Raw genomic sequence first — 19,888 nt, 5'->3', positions numbered from 1 at the left:
GTGGAGTAGTGGCTAAAGCACTGGACCAATACTCAGGACTCCTGGGTTCTAGGCCACTGGACTGCTGCGTGATCTTGGGCAAGTCACTGCCCCTTGGCGTGCCTCAGTTTCCCTAATTAAACCAGGAATTAACTTCTCTGTAAAGCGCTTATAGATCGACAGACAAAAAGCACTAGATAAGAGCTACGGTATGTGTGTGTATATGCAGGACTGAGTACATGGGTTTATATAGATGGATAGGTACATGTTTGTGTCTAAATCTATGTGTGGATCTGTGTTTGTTTCTCCAGGATCTGAATCATCCTGTGCATTTTTGTTTATGGTATTTCCAAAAGCTGTTTTAATCTGGATTAATCATGTGTTGGCATACAGTGCGTTCACATTTCCAGTCTTGCTCTTGATTTCAGATGGCAAGCCAGTTCAATTGCTTAATAAAGCTTAGTGGGAACCCAGGCTGACCTTTATTCCCTGGCTTGCAAAGTTCCACATATCTAAATATTTATAACAACAGTTCAGTTGTTTACTGCACCTTCTTCTCAAATCCTAGAAGTACTTCCATGCTATGATGTTCTGTGGGGACGTTTATTAATGAGCCACCCTCCGATAACAAACCAGGAAAGAATTAATGCTAATAAAAGTAAGAGTTGATTTTAATGGTGGAATCAGGCCAGAGCAATTCCAAAGACAGGGAGATTTTAACCACTTCAGATTGCTCAATATAGAGATTGCCCAGAATTTAGAACAGCTGGATTTCAGCACTGATTGGGGGGAGGGGTGTTTAAAAGGATTAAAAAGATCTCTGAAGAGTGCGTCATAAATTAGATTGCAAGCTCTTTGGAGCAGGAACTGTCTTTGTTCTGGGCTTGTCTGGTGCCTAATATAAGAACATAAGAGCTTCCATACTGGATCAGACCATGGTCCGTCTTGCCCAGTATCCTGTCTCCCGACAATGGCCTGTACCCAGAGCTTCAGAGGAAGTGTACAAAACAGGTTAATTTTAGAGTGATTCACCTCTTTCTTCCACTCCCAGCCTCTGGCAGTCAGAGTTCTAGGGTCGCCCTGAGCATGGAGTTGTGTCCCTGACCATCTTGGCTAATAGCTATTTGGACCTATCCTCCATTTATCCAGCACTTTTTTGAAAAAGTACTTCCTCATCTTTGAACGACGTCTGCTGCCTGTTAAGTTCTTTGGGTGACCCCTGGTTTTTGTATTGTGTGAAAGGGTAAATAGCACTTTTCTAGTCACTTTTTTCTAGTACAATGAGCTTAAGTGCTACTGCAATAGAAAGGATAATATACAGAAGTTTCTTCTCTGCATCTGACTCCCTGATCCCTTTTCAAGACCCATGACTTGCCCTTGTTCCCTCTTCTCCCCTGGTGTAACAATCGCCTGACCTTCCACATCACCGATGCATCCGATGAAGTGAGCTATAGCTCACGAAAGCTTATGCTCAAATAAATTGGTTAGTCTCTAAGGTGCCACAAGTACTCCTTTTCTTTTTGTCCAGAAAGGCATCTAGTCTTGATCTGAAGCCATGAAAAGATGGAGAATCCAACGCTTCCCTTGTGGAGTTTGTTCCAGTGATTAATTACCCTCATTGTTAAAAGTTAGCACCTTGTTATTTCTCATTGGAATTTGTCTGGCTTCAGTTCCACCCACTTGGTTCTTGTTATGCTTTTCTCCGCCAAAGTGCAGCCATCTCTGGGGTGGAGCCTGGTGGTCAAGCCACATACACCACCACCACTGTTGGCCTGCTGAGCTAAGGGCAAACCCCTGCTCTTCTGAAAAAAGCATCATGGGACCTTTGCTGGAGGAGACAAGATCTTGGTAAAATAAAGAGCTGTTTGCAGGATTTCTGGGTATTTCAAATCTGATAGCTCTTCCACTAAGCCATCCCTGGGAGAGGGGCAGGTCCTGAACTCTCATAAGCAATTCTTGTCCCAAGGAGAATCTGAGAGCATAAGGTTACCCGCAGCTATGAGTCTTAAGAAGTCACCCAAGACTTTGCACATTATTGCCCATGTGATTTAGGTCCAGTTAACTCCAATGTCCTACAGGGCAACAGATTGGGTGGCTTGCAGGGTGGCAGAATCCTCCTTTTTTAGGATCATCCCAGTTTAGTGCGGCCTTAGAATGTAATTCCATTTGCTGCAGGAAGGACATCAGTCCTTGGGTGGGGGAGAACGGAGTCAGATTTTTCCCTATTTTAAGAGAACCATAACATAACACATCCTAAAAAACAGCCTTTCCTCTCCTGTTCTGATCTGGCCCCAGAGCACGTTGTTGAAGGAAGATGAAGAGTCTTTCCCTCTTAGGACCCTGGTTCCCCATCTGGCTGGCTCAGCAGGGATTGGTATATAGGAACGAAAGCTGTTAGGAGTCATCTCTTCTGTGTTTGTACAACCCTTAGCGTGACTGAGTCCTCGGCCAGGACTGGGGTCTAACACTTGAGATTAGCTTTTCTCCAGGGGCTACAACAGTATGTGATGGTCATCAACCAGACTCCCAAGGCAACACACCTTTATTCTTAGGGTATTCTTAGGTATTTACAGCCTAAATAACTCACCTGCATCACATCCCACTGTTCCTGAAGGAGCTGTGTCCTACTGGAGTCACATACAGTCCCTGACCCACAGTGAGACATAAACCATGAACTTAATACAACATGGCCCCCAAAGACACTGCATGTGGTTGCAATATCTGTCACCCCCATTTGCACAGATTGGGCGGCAGTGGGGACTTTGGCCCAGAACTCAGCAGGAATTAGGTACCTAAATACCCTGAGGGCCTGACCTAGAGGAGCTAGTACCAGACCCTTTACTGGTTCAAAGCAGTTATTTAGACAATTAACTCATTCTCCCAGACCTGAAGAAGAACTTTGTTAGGATCAGGAGCTTGTCTCTCTCACCAACAGAAGTTGGTCCTCACTCACCTTGTCTCTCTAATTAATTAATCGGTTACTAGGCTAATTAATCAGCATGATCAATCATTTGCACAGTGTGGTGAGACATCAGTCATTGGGTTTAAAGAAGCTCATGAACGCCATGATAGCTCAAAAAGCCCCTTTCTGTATGCAAAGCCTCCGGATCCTTGGGGAAACAAGAATTTGGACAAGCCAAGGCTGGACAGAGATGTGCTTTTCTGCATTGATGTGAAGGCAGTTTTTAAAGCATGTCCTTCTTTTAATGCAGTGCAAGACATTTACCTGTTCTGTTCATTCCCTTTGAAGCAGCTGGCACCATCCACCGTCAGAAGACAGAACACTGGGCTAGATGGACCATTGGGCTGACCCAGTCTGTCCGTTCTTATATTCTTACAGTCTCTGAACAAACCTCTCTCTCATTCAAATCGTCTTTTCAGTAACAATAAAATGTCGGGTTTTAAAAACACAGAACTGGAACTGAGTAGGAGCTTAATCAGAGTAAAGGCCTAATTCTGAGCCCATTTATGTCAGTGTAAATCAGGAGCAACACCCCTGGTGTTGCACCAGGATAAAACTGGTGTGAGCAGGGGAATCTAGCCCAGTCTGACTGTCAACCATCTAAACTAGATTTTCGCTCCATTCTATTTTAAACAGGACTACGCTGCTGGAGTGCTGACCACAACTGTTTCATTGTTTCTTTGTACTCCTTCTTCTACCTAGATCCATTTGTTGTCTCTCATCTTATACTTAGATTGTAAATGTTTTGGGGTAGGGACCACCGTTTAAAACAAACAAAAGGAAGTATTTTTTCACACAGTGCACAGTGAACCTGTGGAACTCCTTGTCAGAGGATGTTGTGAAAGCCAAGACTATAACAGGGTTCAAAAAAGAACTAGATAAGTTCATGGAGGATAGGTTCATCAATGGCTATTAGCCAGGATGGACAGAGATGGTATCCCTAGCCTCTGTTTGCCAGAAGCTGGGAATGAGCGACAGGGGATGGATCATTTGATGATTCCTTGTTCTGTTCATTCCCTCTGGGGCAGCTAGCATTGGCCACTGTCAGAAGACAGGATACTGGGCTAGCTGAACCTTTGGTCTGATCCAGTATGGCCATTCTTATGTTTTGTTCTGTGTTTATACAGCGCCTGGCCATGCCAAGGACCTTAGGCCCAATACAGTTCATGACTATGGCCCAGGGCTGGATTTAGGGGCAGGCATCCCAGGCAACCGCCTGAGGTGCCGGGTTTGGGGAGTGCCAGGCTCGGGGTGCTGTTTTTGTTGTTAGTGACAAAAGGGAAGGTAGAATGTTTGAAGTAACAGGTTTCAGGTGGTCCGTACGTGGATTCATTTTCCACAGACCTCCTAGAATGTTCTGGACCTTTGTAGAACCTCGTGGAACCTTCCAGACTTTCTGAGAACTACATTTTCCTTAAACCTCCTAGAGTGCTGTCAGCCATGCCCTCACGGGTATATACGGGGCAGGGCGTCACCAGGCAGTCAGTGAGATAGAAGAACGAATTAAAGTGAGAGCCCGGCTGCTATATTGTGAACCTTGTTTATATGCATCTGATGAAGTGAGCTGTAGCTCACGAAAGCTTATGCTCTAATAAATTGGTTAGTCTCTAAGGTGCCACAAGTACTCCTTTTCTTTTTGTTTTATTGTGTAAGTGTGTTTTAAGACTTGAAGAGTAAATAGCAACTAATAGAGGACATATTTAAAAAGATGCCAGAGATATCTATTGAACCCTTATCTATGCACTAATATAAAAGAAGTACTGTTACGTCTTTTGCCATGCTTAACACATCATGTTTGATGACCGTTCAATTTCTGGATGTTAGTACATTTCAGTTATTCTTAAAATTAAAAAGTTTCTATAAGCTTAGAGGGAACACTTTTCTTTATTTGCTTATATATGGCATGAATAAACACAGATCCTATAGCGTGCAAATGTATCATCTTATATGACAGGGATAAATCATGCGTGCAAATTGTGCATCGAAGTCGTGAAATGGGCTACATATGAAATAAAAAATAAGATATTAAAAAGTTTCACAGATGGGGAAGGGGGGCAGAGACACTCCTTGCCTGGGGCAACATTTGGGTGTAGAGCCCCTAGATGCTGTGATAACACAAATAATACTCCTTTTCTTTTTGCGAATACAGACTAACACGGCTGTTACTCTGAAACAAATAATAATAATTCTGTTGTACCCATCACCAGAGTATCTGATTCACAACTGTTACTGTAGGTTTTTGTTTTTTTTAAAGCAGCCTTTCTTTTAAAACCCCTCAGGATCACAGGCCATTCAGTGGCATGGAATTATTGCCAGGTGCAGAGTTTCTCCTCCTCAGGACAAAACATGAATGCAAGTCGACTGATTAAAAAAAGGAGCGTGGGGAGGTGAGCTGAATTTGCAAATGAAAAAAAGCCCATTAACAAAATGTAGGGCTGGATTCTGTGTCTTGGATGGTCTGTGTCAGAGGGTCAGATACTGCAGTGATGAGCGGGGTATAAGAACCTATATAGAATAGGAAAGGTTTGGTCGGTGTCTTGGATCAGGATTCAGGAAGAAACTCGATTCTCCTCTCTGCCATCCCCCTCGTCTCTGCAGAATGGTTTCTTCCCGAATACAAGGCTTTCCTGTCTGTGTCACTGAAACCGGTTCAATCCGGCTCAGAGGCCCATACCCCATTTATGAATGGCCTTGCTGGGCGTTGGCAAGGCAACCGTGGAAAGTAGGTCACTGGCTCAGTGCAGGACGGGTTCACACGGATCCCTACCACAGAGTGCAGGCGTGCGCAGAGCTCTAAAGGTCCACACCAGTGTTCCCTCTAATTTTTGACAGGCCGTGTGCGCAAAAAAATTTCTTCTGTGCAAATTGTCGTGCTTCTGTGCAAATTTTTGTGCGTGCGGTGTTTCGCCAGGTGCGCGGGGTTTAGGATCTGTGTGCACATGCACACGTGCACAGCTTAGAGGGAACAGTGATCCACACACAGAGAGATCTGCACAGACCCACATATGCGTCATCAGAAACATCCAGCCCCGCACAAATACACACAGACCCACATCCAATCCCACACAAATTCACACAGGCCCACACACAAGAGCTTCTGTAGAGCTTCTCATCAGTTGATTCATAGATATTTAGGTCAGAAGGGACCATTATGATCATCTAGTCTGACCTCCTGCACAACGCAGGCCACAGAATTTCACCCACCACTCCTGAAAAAACCTCACACCTATATCTGTGCTATTGAAGTCCTCAAATCGTAGTTTAAAGACTTCAAGGTGCAGAGAATCCTCCAGCAAGTGACCCGTGCCCCATGCTACAGAGGAAGGCGAAAAACCTCCAGGGCCTCTTCCAATATGCCCTGGAGGAAAATTCCTTCCTGACCCCAAATATGGCGATGAGCTAAACCTTGAGCATATGGGCAAGATTCATCACCAGATACTACAGAAAATTCTTTCCTGGGTAACTCAGATCCCACCCCATCTAATATCCCATCACAGGCCATTGGCCCTATTAACCATGAATATTTAATTACCAAAACCATGTTATCCCATCATACCATCTCCTCCATAAACGTATCAAGTTTAATCTTAAAGCCAGATAGATCTTTTGCCCCCACTGCTTCCCTTGGAAGGCTGTTCCAAAACTTCACTCCTTTGATAGTTAGAAACCTTTGTCTAATTTCTAGTCTAAATTTCCTGGTGGCCAGTTTATATCCATTTGTCCCAAAAGAGCTTTGCAAAGGAGATAAGTAGCATTGTACAGATGGGGAAACTGAGGCACGGGGAGGGGAAATGACTTACCTGGGGCACCCAGCAGCTGAGATAGAAACAGAACCCAGGAGTCCTGAGTCTCACTCCAGTGCCCTGTCTATTAGCCCAGCAAAAACGGCCAACCCTAAATATTCCCCCTCACCCATGGTCGTATAGATACACCCACATCACATGCATACACACATATAATGAAAAACCTCCAGCCCAAAGACAGATCACCAAGCCAACACACAGAGCCAGATACGGATCACCTGTACACACCCATAGAATGGGAAATTGAAAACCTTGTTGTTTTCCTCTGAGCTGTCACCTAGGGCAATCTTGGTTTTAGTGCTACCTTTTTTTATTACAGGAATCAATTGCATTTCACTCTCTATTTTTTTAAAGGGACAGCCTCACTTTTATATTTCATCAATGAAAAGCCGTTTCAGATCCAAACACTGCATACATCTCTCTCAGTGTATGGTTTCCGAGTAGCAGCCGTGTTAGTCTGTATTTGCAAAAAGAAAAGGAGGACTTGTGGCACCTTAGAGACTAACCAATTTATTTGAGCAGAAGCTTTCGTGCATCCGATGAAGTGAGCTGTAGCTCACAAAAGCTTATGCTCAAATAAATTGGTTAGTCTCTACGGTGACACAAGTCCTCCTTTTCTTTTTTCAGTATATGGTGTTTCTCTTTAAGCCCCAGTTGCCCAAAGTTTAAGCCTAGAAGAGTCCATTAGATCAGCTAATATGTATTTCACAGGCCATTCAATTACACCCAAATAAATACCCCTATATTGAGCCCAACAACTTTAGTGAGACTTAGGGTATGTCTTCGCTACCAACGTTAAAGCATTGCTGTGGCAGCATGTTAACGTGGCTGTGTGGTCAGGGCTGTAAAAAACCCACTCCCCCGAGGGGTGTAGCTACCAGCGCTGGTGCCCTATTTACATGGCCACTTTAGAGCGCTGAAACTTGCATCGCCGTGGGGGTGTGTGTGTTTTTTCACACTCCTGAGCGAGAAAGTTTCAGCAGTGTAAAGTGGCCATGTAGACAAGGCCTAGCATTCCAATCATCAGACGATTAACTGTTGTGTGCCCCAGGCAGAAAACGGGATGCCAGCATCCACTAGGGCCACACTACCAAGTATATGATTTAAATGGCAACACAAGGTCAGGGCCGGATTAACCTTTTGTGGGCCCCCATGCAGGCAGTGGACCATGGCGTAGGAAAGTCAGTCCCCAGAGCAAGGGGCCAGCCAGGGGCAATGGGGCATGGCATAGCAGGGGCGGCCCCGCTCCGCCCAGCCCAGTGCAAGGGCACTATTTACAAGCCGGCAGTTGCCAGCCACACAGTGGTCTGCTGGGCCCTGTACTGACAGCGTGACCCTTCCCCTCGGGGGGTGGGCCCATGCCGTGCCACACAGCCCCCTCACCCAAGACCCTCCTAACTCCCTATGGCCAGAGCCACCCTGGACCCACTATGCCCAGCGTCCCCCCAGCCCCTTTCACACAAATACACAGCACCCTGCACAACACCACTCCTGCCCAGCGCCCCCCGGCCCACAGCCCCACCACAACTGCCCAGCACCCCCCACAGAACCCCCCCCCACTCCCTAGTGCCCCCTCACAGCCCAGCACCCCCCACCCCAGATCCCCAAGAGACCCACTCCCCTACACCCTGCCTCCCAGCTGCACTCACTGGCCCTGCTGAGAGGAGACTGTATGTTAGGGTTACCATACGTCCATAGGTTTTAGAGTAACAGCCGTGTTAGTCTGTATTCGCAAAAAGAAAAGGAGGACTTGTGGCACCTTAGAGACTAACCAATTTATTTGAGCATGAGCTTTCGTGAGCTACAGCTCACTTCATCAGATGCAAAGCTCATGCTCAAATAAATTGGTTAGTCTCTAAGGTGCCACAAGTACTCCTTTTCTTCATACATCCATATTTTCCCAGACATGTCTGGCTTTTTGGTTCTTAAATTGCCATCCAGGAGGAATTTTTAAATATCTAAAAATGTCCGGGATTTTGCCATTTATTATTTTTCCCCAAAGAAGAGTTGATCATTTAAGAAAGAGAGTGAATGTTGATCACTCGAGAGTGCCCGCTTTTCCCCCTAGCTGTTTCGCATGGCTGGGACAGAGGGGGGTGGGGGGGAATGCAGCGTGCTCAGGGGAGGAGGCGGGGCCAGGGCGGGGATTTGGGGAAAGGGTCCAATGGGGCAGGGAGGGGGCGTGTGACGAAGTGGGACTCTTCTTAATGTTTCCTCTGAATAGTGTGGGGGTGCCTCAGTTTCCCCTAGGCAGTTCTTAAGTATCTAGGTGGTGGGGTAAGGGTGTATGATCATTGCAGAGCCCTAGAGGGCCAGTGTGTGCAGGAGTCTGGACACAGAGAGCGGCCAACACCCTGTTTCCTGGCAACTGATGGCCTGGGCCCTTCCCCCCTGCAAGGTGAGAGCTAAAGGGTTGGAGAACAAAGGAATCAGGTGACCACCTGGCCCGGGAAAGGAACAAAGCCCAGAGGAGGAGGGGCTGGAGGGAGTTTCAGTTTGGGGCTGGCTGGGACATGGAGTGAAGTGCAGACGTGGTTGTCTGGCTCACTGCCCCCCAGAATGGACCCAGCTGAGGGGTCCCGTTCTCTGCACCTGCAAGCTCTGTTTTAGACCATGTTCCTGTCGTCTAATAAACCTTCTGTTTTACTGGCTGGCTGAGAGTCCCGTCTGACTGCGAAGTTGGGGTGCAGGACCCTCTGGCTTCCCCAGGAGCCCCACCTGAGTGGACTCACTGGGGGGAAGCGCACGGAGGGGCAGAGGATGCTGAATGCTCCGAGGTCAGACCCAGGAAGGTGGAAGCTGTGTGAGCTGTGTGTCCTGAAGACAGGCTGCTCACAGAAAGGCGACTACCCCAGAGTCCTGACTGGCTTCATGGGGAGCAGTTCCAGAGCATCGCCCAGGGACTCCGTGACAGGGCGGAGTTGGGGTGGGGACTTTGGGGAAGGGGTTGGAATGAGGGTGGGGGAAGGGGTGGAGTTGGGGCAGGGCTGGGGGGGGTGCGAGCAAATGCCCCTCCATGGAGTGTCCTCTTTTCTGAATGTTCAGATATGGTAATCCTACTGTATCTGCCAGGCTGAGCCAGCAGCGCAGCCAGGGCTGGTCCCGGGGCCAGGAATCGCTCCGGTCCCTTGGGAGTGGTGTGATCAGCCAGGTCAGGGCCTGCCCCGGCCGGGCTCCCTCAAGACGCACTTGCCTGGACAGGCCCAGCCAAGCTCCCCGCGCTGTCCTCTTCTTCCCCCACACCTGGCTGAAACCGGCCAGGCTTCTGCACCAGTCACAGGCAGCTCAGCTCCAGGGAGACGGGGGGCCCCACAGGTGGTGGGAAGCAAAGACTGCCCAGAGCTGGAAGTGCACTGGGATCTGGCTAGGGGGCAGAGAGGAGCAAGTGGTGGGCAGGGGGAGCCAGCCGAGTCTCGGGGCACAGTGCAAGCAGAGCAGCCTGGGGCACTTCTGAGCATGGGCCTGGCTCCATGGAGCCACTGGAGCCATTGTAAACCCAATGCACAAGGTGCAAGGCGGCAGAGAATCAGGGCCGGGGTAACTTGGTTATCACAGAGTGGACAGACTGTCTGCCGGCGTTAATCATTGTCGTGCCACTGAAGGCAAGGGAGTTCTGCTGATATCCACCAGCTGGGAATCTGTAGAGGGGCCATTTAACCTCTCTGCACCACATTGGTGACACAGATGCTGGGTCCAGTTCTGGCGCACACATTTTTATGAAGGAGGTTGAGAAACTGGAGACTGTGCAGAGAAGAGATAAAAAAAAAAAAAGATTGGCAGGCTGGAGAAAATGTCTGAGAGTGAGAGACTCGGTTTGTTTAGTTGATCAAAAAGTTCGAGAGGTGACTTGAGGCTGGTGTACAAGGACCTTTGTGGGGCAAATATCCCAAGTATCCACGGCCCTTTTAAACTAGTGGAGAAAGGTGGAAGGAGAACCAAGGGCTGGAAGTTAGAGCCAGACGAAGTTCCAGTCAGAAAGAAGGCACCAATTTTTAACAGTGAAGGTGATTAACCCCAGGAACAAACTCCCCAGGTCAGCAGTGGATTCTCCATCTTTAGAAATTTTCAAAATCAGCCTGGATGTCTTTTTGAAAGATGCTTTGGTCTAACACAAGTTATTGGGCTCAAGACAGGAGTGCCTTGTGTGTGAAACCGTATTACACTGGAATATGATCTAATCTACTGGTCCCTTCTGGCAAGAAACTCTATGAATTTGGCCCTGTGTTTCTATCCTGGTTACTTAAGAGCCAGGTTTCTGAATGCCGCAGCACCAGGTCAGCTGGTCCTTTCCTAGCCTCCTTTCTTTAATGAAAGGATTTCGAGCAAGACTTTGTATTTGAAGATGCATAAAACACACCCCCAGGCAAATTCACAAGCAGGGCCCTGTCTCCTTAAAGTAGACTCTAAGAAGGCCCTTGAACAGCAAAGCCAGACTTAAAGATCTCACACCTCGAGCCTGTTTAGCATGGGAGCCAGGACTCCTGGGTTTTATTACCAGCACTGGGAGGGGAGTGATGGTTAGAGCAGGGACTGGGCCTCAGGACTTCTGGGTTCTATCCCTGCCTCTGGAAGGGCAGTGGAGTCTAGTGATTAGGGGTGGGGGCTGCTGAGAGTCAGGACTCCTGGGTTCTATTCCAAACACAGAGATGATGCTGACAGTGTGGCACATAGCAGAGGTGGATTAGGAGTTTGTGGGGCATTGGGCCAGAGCAAGTGCCCCCAGCCCCCTCGCCAGCACTTCTGCAGGGGGAAATGGAGTCAGGGTGCAGGGACTTGCCCTATCCTGCCCCCATGCACAGCACTCCTGGGGAGCTGGTGTGGGGGCTTCCCCTGCCTGCTCGGCGCTCCTGCTGGGAAGTGGGGTTGGGGCATGGGGGTGCCCATTTTTCCAGGGGTTCCCCAAATTAGCCAGGGCTCCTGGGCACAAGCCCCGTTGGCCCAGTGGTTAATCCACCACTGCACACACAGAAAGAGATGGCATGGGCCACGAGGAGGGGTATGGGGACATGCTAAGAATGCAAATGTCCTTAGCAATGAAAATGCTGGCAGTATAATGAGACGTACAGAGCAGCATTGTGGTCCTGTAGCTAAAGGAAGAGGAGGCTGGAAGCCAAGACTCCTGGCCTCCATTCCCAGCTCTAGCAGGGGAGCAGGGTCTAGCTGGTTACAGCAGGGGGCTGGGAGCCAGGACTTCTAGATTTTATCCCCAAAGAACTGAGATGCCCCACACCAGAGGTGGCTGCATCTCAGCCCGGCGCAAGCCATCCCTGTGCCGTGTTTTTGTGAGGCTTTTATCTACCGACGTTCCCCACTCCGCTGTCAGCTGTGCCTCAGCCCCAAATGAGTGAGCCATTAGTAGGCCGCCTGTGAAGATGAACCTGAAGGAGTCCAAGAATACCTTGTAGGGAGAAGGGAGGTGGTGTTAATCTGAAAACCATCTGTTTTTACCTAGGATTTGTCCAACAGCAGATTGTGAGCATAAACAGAACTAGAATGAGATTAAACTAAGACCATTCATATTTTATTAATTTCACACTTGATAGCAAAAAATAAATCACGTGTACTCAGATCACTTATTGTCACCCATAGGCTAAGCTTTGCAGTCCACTCATTGTCCATTATTTGTCTTATGTAAGACACAGAGACTAACTGAGAGGGGAAGGTCAGGTTTTTAGGTTGATCAGCTGATATTCACCCTGACCTTCAAGGATATTCACCCAGACCCAGATTGCTTACTGGATGGGGCGTGTCTCGGTACCTTTTTATGAATTTTATTAAAGCCACTTCAAACCGCACCCCCGCCCGACCAAAGTTAAATTATTATTACTGAATTTTGTTGCCAATCCAGATGAGCAGTTGCAGCTTTCATGGAAAGGAAATTTCAAAAGAAAATTTTTGATTCAGAAGCCTGCCCACCACCTGATCAGAATGTTTTGATAACTCAGTGATAAATGATCAAGTTAGCACAACAATTAATCTTTCACAATATAAGTTGATTCAAAACAAGCAAGTCAAAACAAAATACTCCATTTTGATTCAGAATTGTGTTGAGATTTTTTTCTGTCAAAAGCTTAGCTGATAACAAAACCTTTCAATTTGGATCCATACACCATTGATGGAAAAGTCTTCAGTCAAGATTTTTTTTTGGGGGGGGCGGGGAACCAGCATTAATGACAATTGCCAAATCAAAGTCAGATCAACAAATTAATCTCAACACCTGATCATCAAAAAGAATTCTGGAGTTGTTGGAAGATCTGAGGATAGAACCCAGGCATCCTGACTCCCAGCCCACCAGTGCACTAACCCACTAGACCCCACTCCCCTCCCAGACCTATGGATAGAGCCTAGGAATCTGGACTCCCAGATTACCTAACCAGACTACACATCCCATGATGCACCATGGCCCAGAATTCCCATGATGCAGTCAAGAAGAGGGGAGGACTGTGGTCTCTCATGGGAGATGTAGTCCAGCCAGGAAGTGTGACCCATATAGGAGAACGGGAGCATGAGGTACCCAAACCACAACTCCCATGAGGCAGCATTTCGAAATTAAAATTGTGTGGATTCAGGTTTTTGCCAAAAAAAATTAGCATTTGTGATGGGAGGAAATAGCTCCCATTTTCCAGCCAGTTGTAAAGATGGGCCATGGTGGGTGAGGAGGAGGGAAGGAGCAGTAGGTGGGAATGGGAAGGGAAGAAGAGATGAAAATGGGACAGAGAGGGCAGGGTTATACAATGGAAGAACCCTCACCGCTGCCCCACAGAAAAGCCCTGGGGCTTGGCTGAGCCTGGGAATGGTCCGTGACAGAAAGTCCATCACCTTGGAAGAGACTGGTAGAGATGCAGGGGCCTGCAGGGGTGGCTGCAGCAGGCTGGGTGGATCCTGCCAGGCTCAGAGGCAGGGTCCTCAGAGCTCCATGCAGAAGGTCAGATTGGTCCCAGTCATCTTCTCCTCATAGTCCTCATCAAAGCGCTCATTCTGCGCCACGGTGAAGTGGTTCTTCCAGTCCCCGACAGACCCTGCAGACAACAGAGATGCAGAGACAGGAGTCGCCGTGTGAGGGGAAGGGCTTGGACTTTAGACACAGCCAGCATCTGCCCCAGGCCTAACACAGCTGCCAAGGCACTGTTCTGGGGAAGCTCACAGCTCTCAAGGCCTTGCTGAGCACGGCTGTGAGCCAAGCAGGGCAAGGCCCCAAACCTCTATCGACATTTCAATGCCCTTCTGAAGTGAGTTGGTGGAAGAGCTGAGGCGAGAACCCAGGAGTCCTGACTAGACCTAGGGCTAGAACTTTGGACGCTGGACTCCCAGGCTTCCTAACCAGACTACATATCCCATGATGCACCATGGCCCAGAGTCCCAGGATGCATTCAAGAGGAGGGGCAGACTGTGGTGTCTCATGGGAGTTGTTGTCCAGCCAGGAAGTGTGACTCATATAGGAGAATGGGAGCATGAGGTACCCAAACCACAAATCCCCTTTTTAAATGCCCTTCTGAAGCTTAACAGCCAACCCAGGTCCAGGCAAGAACAGGGTGTGTACCGCCTGTCTCGGAAGTGTGTTACTTTCGGGGGAGGGGGTGTCACACATCCATCACCAGCAGGGGGTGCCCTGGAACCCATCCCAGGGGCAGGTCTAAGGACCGGGTTACCTTTACGCATGAACGGGGAGATGGACTGGTCCATGATGGACAGAGGGACGCCAGAGCGGTTAGCCATGGGATTGTCCTTCATGACGTCAAATGACGTGTGATAGACGATCTTCTCCAGAAGCGCCTGGTCCAGGTTCTTCCCCAGAAACCGGGCCACCTTCTGGATCTCACGCTTTGGGTCCTGTGGGGAAGGCATTGCTCTGAGGAAGCTCACAGCACTAGGGTCCCTGCTAGGCACTGACAGGACACTGCTGCGAGGAAGCTCACAGCACTAGAGGCCCTGCCAGTCGATGGCACTACTGTCTGGAAGTTAATTGAGCTTGAATCAGGACACAGCTGTGGGGAAGCTCACAGCCCTAGAATTTAGAGCAGGGCACTGCTGCAGAGAAGTTCATAGCACTGGAATCCCATCTGCTGTTCCCCTGAAAGACACAAGCTGGGAAGGGTTCATTTCTCCTCCCTTCCCATGCAGAGTCCCCGATGCTGCAGTTTCAAAGCTCCTATGGGGCTTGCAGGTCAGCCCCCCCGAAGCCTCCCCACAGAGCCGCTCACCTTCTTCATGTCCTCGTAGAAGAGGAAGAGCACATGGTGCTTGTCCTTCGCTTTCCACCAGCCCTTCACGTGCTCATGCCACGGACCCCAGCCCACTGCAGTGGAGAGAGCAGGGAGATGGCCCTGTGAGCACAGGTGGGGCTGTGGAGCAATGCGGGGGGCTCCCCAGCAGGGGCTGCTCTCCGAGACCACAGGGGCACTAGGGGGATCCCAGAGATGAGAGCGTAGAGATGGGGTCTCCCCAGCAGGGGACAATCTCCCCAGGATTGGAGTCACTGGGAGGGGACCCCAGGGTTGGGACCGTGTGGGTGGGGTGTCTCCCCAGCAGGAGGTGCTTTGCCCAGGCTGGGAGCTTAAGTGGGGACCCCATAGCTAAGGGTACATGGGCTCTCGCCAGCAGGGAGTGCTCTCCCCAGGGTGGGATACTCTAGGGGGGACCCCAGGGCTGAGGGGGTGGGGTGACTCCCAGCAGGGGCGCTCCCCCCAGGGTGGACAACAGGAAGAGGAAGTTCTGGATGTCAAGCCAAGGAGCTGGGCTGAACTCACCTTTGCCCGCCATGAACCTCTCAAAATACTCGTGCCAGGGGCCTGGGTCAGGCACCACCTTGCTCATTCTCTGGAAATGGTAGTAGGAGACCATGCAGTCCTTGGCATTACGAGCCACATACAGGAACTGGGTAGACGGGGCAAGAACGACAGAGGGAGAGGGGTTTGCTATGGGTCATTGCTGCAGGGCAAGGGGGGTCTCTAAGCTCAAGCTTGGGAGGCGGGGGTTACCTTACACCTCTGTTCCCAGCTGTGAAATACCCACACAGCAGCCCTGCACAGGGATCACTCACCTAGCACTGAAGTGCAGCCACCTCTGGGGTGGGGCGCAGTGGCTGCCATGGCACTTAGAGGAAGGATTACCTTACACTGCTGTTCCCAGAAAGATGGAGGCAAGAGTTTGGTGGGGAGGTGGGTTTTCAGGGTCCGTGGCTGGGGCATGGCTTCGGCTTGTTCCACACCTGCAAGTGGGAGTGAGGTTCAGATGTTGTGCATGAAGAACCAACCCCACCCACCCCAGCAGCACCTACCTGAGGGTTGGGGCGGACGAGCCCACTCGATGAAGGGGTGCCGGCTGTGGACAGGGGCGCGCTTGCACTTCTCCAAGTCCCCGTCCTGCTGGATCATGTCTACTATCTCCTGGATCCAGGTTGTGCCTAGAAAGGAGGTGAGTGGAGTGTTTTTTCCAGCCAAACCCGCTGTGCCCATATTGTTATGGAGATTGGGGTTACTGGCTGCCTTGAGACACCAAGGCCTAGTGGATAAAACACCAGAGTTGGGAGACCTGGGTTCTAGTCCCGGCTCTCGCCAGCTGGGGGAGCTTGGAGAAGTCACGTTCCCACTCCGTGCCTCAGTTTCCCCCTCTTTAAATTAGGATACTGATGCCAACCTCCTGTGCAAAGTGCTTTGAGATGTGATGACAGAAAATGCTATATAAGAACTAGGGATATTCCATTCAGCCTGTATGAGGGAGCAACTAAATGCTCTTTTGCTAAGTGATAGCCAAAACAAAGGAAAAAGCCACCCAGGGGACGGATAATGAAAGCCACTGCTCAAAGACTGGATTGAATGGAAATCCAGGAGGCTGGGGAGCGACTCACTTGGTTGCAGCTGTGTGTCTAAGAGAAGCCAGCAGCAATCAAGCCCCAGAGACAGCCAAAAAAGCCCTGGTAACATGACCCTGAAACAAAGCTAAGCAAGCGAGAGCTTTTGGGTGGAGGGTTGGCTGGAAAAGAGTCTTGGAACTGTAAGCAAAGAACCAGTCCCCTGTGGTTTGATCCCTGCTGTGTTCAGGTCAGAGGACTCTCTATATTCCTTGTAAATAAACAGAATTGCATCAAAGAAATACCAATTCCAATCTCAGTTTCTCTTTCTAACCAAAAGAACCCTCAGGACCCTAAATATTCCCTGTTCCCTCAGGTCCAAAAGGGGTAAGGATGTATTATTCTCCGTGTATCTTCTCCAAGACATCATCTCCCACAGCCCCCAGGTGCCATGTTGGTCAGGTTGTTTTCGTACTGATTTAAAGACCAGAGTACCCCAGCCATCCCGCTTCCTGCAGCCCAGCGCCCCCTAATGCCACGCTGGGGCCAGCGTGAGGGGAGAGCGTCCCCTACTGAGCCCCCCATCCCCTGCCACATGGTGCCCCCTAGTGCCACACTAGGGTATTAGGTTGCTACTGAGTCACCAATGCTATTTCCTGCAGCACCCGGGGATTTTCCCTGCATCTCCCATCTAAGAGGTAGCCCACCCGGAAACTCCTCTGCATGATACCTGACCAGCCGTCTACCACCTCCAAGGCTCTTCTTTGAGCAGCCTGTTGAATCTTCCCCACCACAGCGGAAGAAGCCCTTTAATGATGCTCCCGGCCACAGGAATGGGCGTACATTGCCGTCTCAGGGCTCCTAACTTTCTCTATAGCCTTCCCCTCAGCAAACACCCACCTGCTTTGGGGTAGGTGCAGATGAGCAGATCGTCGGGCCTGGCTTGGAAACCCTGGATCCGCTGCCATTCATTACAGGTGGCTTGGGAGAGCAGAATCCCCTCCACTTGGCCCAGTTCTGGACGTCCCTCTTTTTCCGGTGTGAGCGCTTTAGTCTGTTCTTTGGACATAGTGTATCGCAGACTGGATGATCACCCAGCACTGAAATGCAGCCACCTCTGGGGTGAGGCACAGCAACTGTTAAACACCCACCAGTGTCCCGGCTGAGATGCTGAAAAAGTAACAAGAGAGTATTTGTCTTCCATTTAATCTGTGCCTAGATACCAACCCTGTAAAGCGAGCCGGGGATCAGAGAGATAAGAAGGGGTCTCCCCTTCTCCCATCAGCAGTAACAGGCCTTCAGTCTGAACTGAGTTAAGAAAAAAGAACAACCTGTGTGCGATGCAGGCGTCGGATTCGAGTCTGGCTCAGATCTTGACTCCACCAAGCTAACTGAGTAAAACCGCCGTTAAAGCATCAAGACAGGACACTGATACGCACAATCAGAGAGCAAAACAATTGAGCCGAAAGCTGGCGTTTGAAAATAAACAGTTATTTCATTTGTACATTTCAAGGAAGTGTTGAGGACAGGTGGATCTGTGGGTAGGGCAGCAGCCTTTGCCTCAGCAGACCTTGTTCAACTGCCAGATTTCCTGTGTCACCTTGGGCAAATCACTTAGTCTGTCTGGGTATGCCTACCCAGCAGAAAAACACACAGAGCAGGGAGTCTCAGAGCATGGGCCTACAGACTTGGGCCTGTGCTACGGGGCTAAAAAGAGCCATGTAGACATTCCCACCAGGGTTCTGGAGCCTAGCAAAGGGGGTGCAACTGAGAGCCAGAGAAGGAATGCGTGTATGGCTGTTTTTAGCCCTGTAGCTTGAGCCTGTGTATATAGATCCAGACTTGGAGACTTGCTCCTGTGGGTTTATTTTGCAGTGTAGCTGTACCCTTGGTGCCTCAGTTTCCCATCCGTAAAATGGGTATAATAGCCCTGCCCTGCCCCACAGAGGTGTTTGAGTGTGAATACATTAAAGATTGTGAGGTGCTCAGCTACTAGGATAATCGGAGCATATAAACAGCATAGATACGGTGTATAATTTCATTAATAAGCCTCTGTTTTGCAGATGTGGGCGTAAAGGCCCAGAGACGTCCAACTCCATTCGATCCAGCCCAGCCAGGGGAGAAATTCACAAAGAGAATTTGCCCAGCAAGTCAGTGGCAAAGAGAGACCCCAGGTGTCCTGACTTCAACAGACTCACTCATTTCTCAGGTTACACTCATGCCTTAAACTGTCTTTTATTTTGCTCATTTGATTGATCCCAGCTGAACTGTAGTAACCAGAGAATCCCAATCTGTACGCAATTATCACCAAACTCTGGGAGCGATCAGTTCATCTCTTGCAATAACACCTTTAAAACTAAGGCCCCTGTTATGCCATAAAAGTTAGAACCTTAAGTATGGATTTTGCTGTTGGCTTTTTAGTGGCTCTGAGACAAGATTCCCTCCTACACCTCCCCAGCTTTTTACCTTCCGCCTGTTGTCTTGACAAGCTGATCCAGCCTCCTTCACACCCCCGATGGGTGACCGAAATGGTCACACGGGGTCTATAAAGCTGCTTAATCTGAACACTGAACTTTCTCCTGCTGGGGAGCAAAGTTTCCTTCTAGATCAGCTAGGCAAAGCCAGGGCGCGGCTCTTAGCAGGAGGCATTTTTAATCCAAGTTGGTCAGTTTCCCATGACTCAGCAGTTTCTGTTCCTCACCCCATTTGCTGCAGTGTCCTGCCGCTGTTCTTTGAAACCCTGGTGTGGTCCCTCCACCCGCAGGAAGCGCTAGTGTGAATGGAATGGGCCTTCTCGAAGCCGGGAAGAGTCAAAGAGCCCAGATCAGACGTACAGAGGCAGGGTGGTTTATTTAGCTAAAGCAGGGGAGAGGGGTCTAGTGGATCAGAGTGGGGTTTGGAAATCAAGACTCCTGTGGTCTGTTCTCAACTCTGGGAGGAACTGTGACTCCAATTCCTCTGTGAGCTAGGACTAGTCTCCAGATATTCTGAATGCCCAGCCTCCCCACACAGCTTTAACCCACTAGACCCCACTCCCCTCCAAGAGCTGGGGATAGAACCCAGGAGTCCTGGCTCCCATTCCCCCAGCGCTAACCCACTAAACCCTGCTCCCTTCCCAGAGCTGGGGATAGAACCCAGGAGTCCTGGCTAACCCCCACCCTCCAGCTCTAACCCACTAGACCCCATTCCCCTCCCAGAGCTGGGGATAGAACCCAGGAGTCCTGGTTGTTCCCAGCCCCCCTGCTCTGAACCCTAGATGGCATTTCCTAAAGGAATTCAGGAAGTTCCTGATGGGACACAGGACACCAGTGCTTGTTTTATGGTGACACCGAAACCAAAGAGAAATGAGTGAGA

The 19,888-nt window shown here is 49.6% G+C and overlaps 1 protein-coding gene across 1 annotated transcript; it reads right to left on the bottom strand.

Annotated features, from left to right (window-relative positions):
* Nucleotides 1-12,243: 12,243 nt before the first annotated feature.
* Nucleotides 12,244-19,228, bottom strand: LOC140912350 (sulfotransferase 1C2). Its single transcript, XM_073346602.2, has 8 exons — nt 19,001-19,228; nt 17,435-17,704; nt 16,022-16,147; nt 15,855-15,952; nt 15,492-15,618; nt 14,946-15,040; nt 14,394-14,574; nt 12,244-13,763 (listed from the first exon to the last, which is right to left on the bottom strand). Exons 2-8 carry the CDS (start codon nt 17,601-17,603, stop codon nt 13,651-13,653), a joined length of 909 nt encoding a protein of 302 aa, XP_073202703.1. The 5' UTR covers nt 17,604-17,704; nt 19,001-19,228; the 3' UTR covers nt 12,244-13,650.
* Between the last annotated feature and the right edge of the window lie 660 nt (nt 19,229-19,888).

This window comes from Lepidochelys kempii, chromosome 6 (genome assembly GCF_965140285.1).
Source record: "Lepidochelys kempii isolate rLepKem1 chromosome 6, rLepKem1.hap1, whole genome shotgun sequence".
In the NCBI taxonomy this organism is placed as follows: domain Eukaryota; kingdom Metazoa; phylum Chordata; order Testudines; family Cheloniidae; genus Lepidochelys; species Lepidochelys kempii.
Note: the sequence above shows the minus strand (reverse complement) of the source record. Positions and strands in the feature narration are given on the sequence as shown.

Excerpts from the sequence above, each read along its gene's own strand:
- LOC140912350 (XM_073346602.2), bottom strand. The coding sequence starts at position 17,603 with ATGTCCAAAGAACAGACTAAAGCGCTCACACCGGAAAAAGAGGGACGT. Across the intron at positions 16,148-17,434 it reads CTGCACCTACCCCAAAGCAG|GCACAACCTGGATCCAGGAG; the intron begins GTGGGTGTTTGC and ends CCTCCTTTCTAG. Across the intron at positions 13,764-14,393 it reads CTCCCCGTTCATGCGTAAAG|GGTCTGTCGGGGACTGGAAG; the intron begins GTAACCCGGTCC and ends TGTTGTCTGCAG.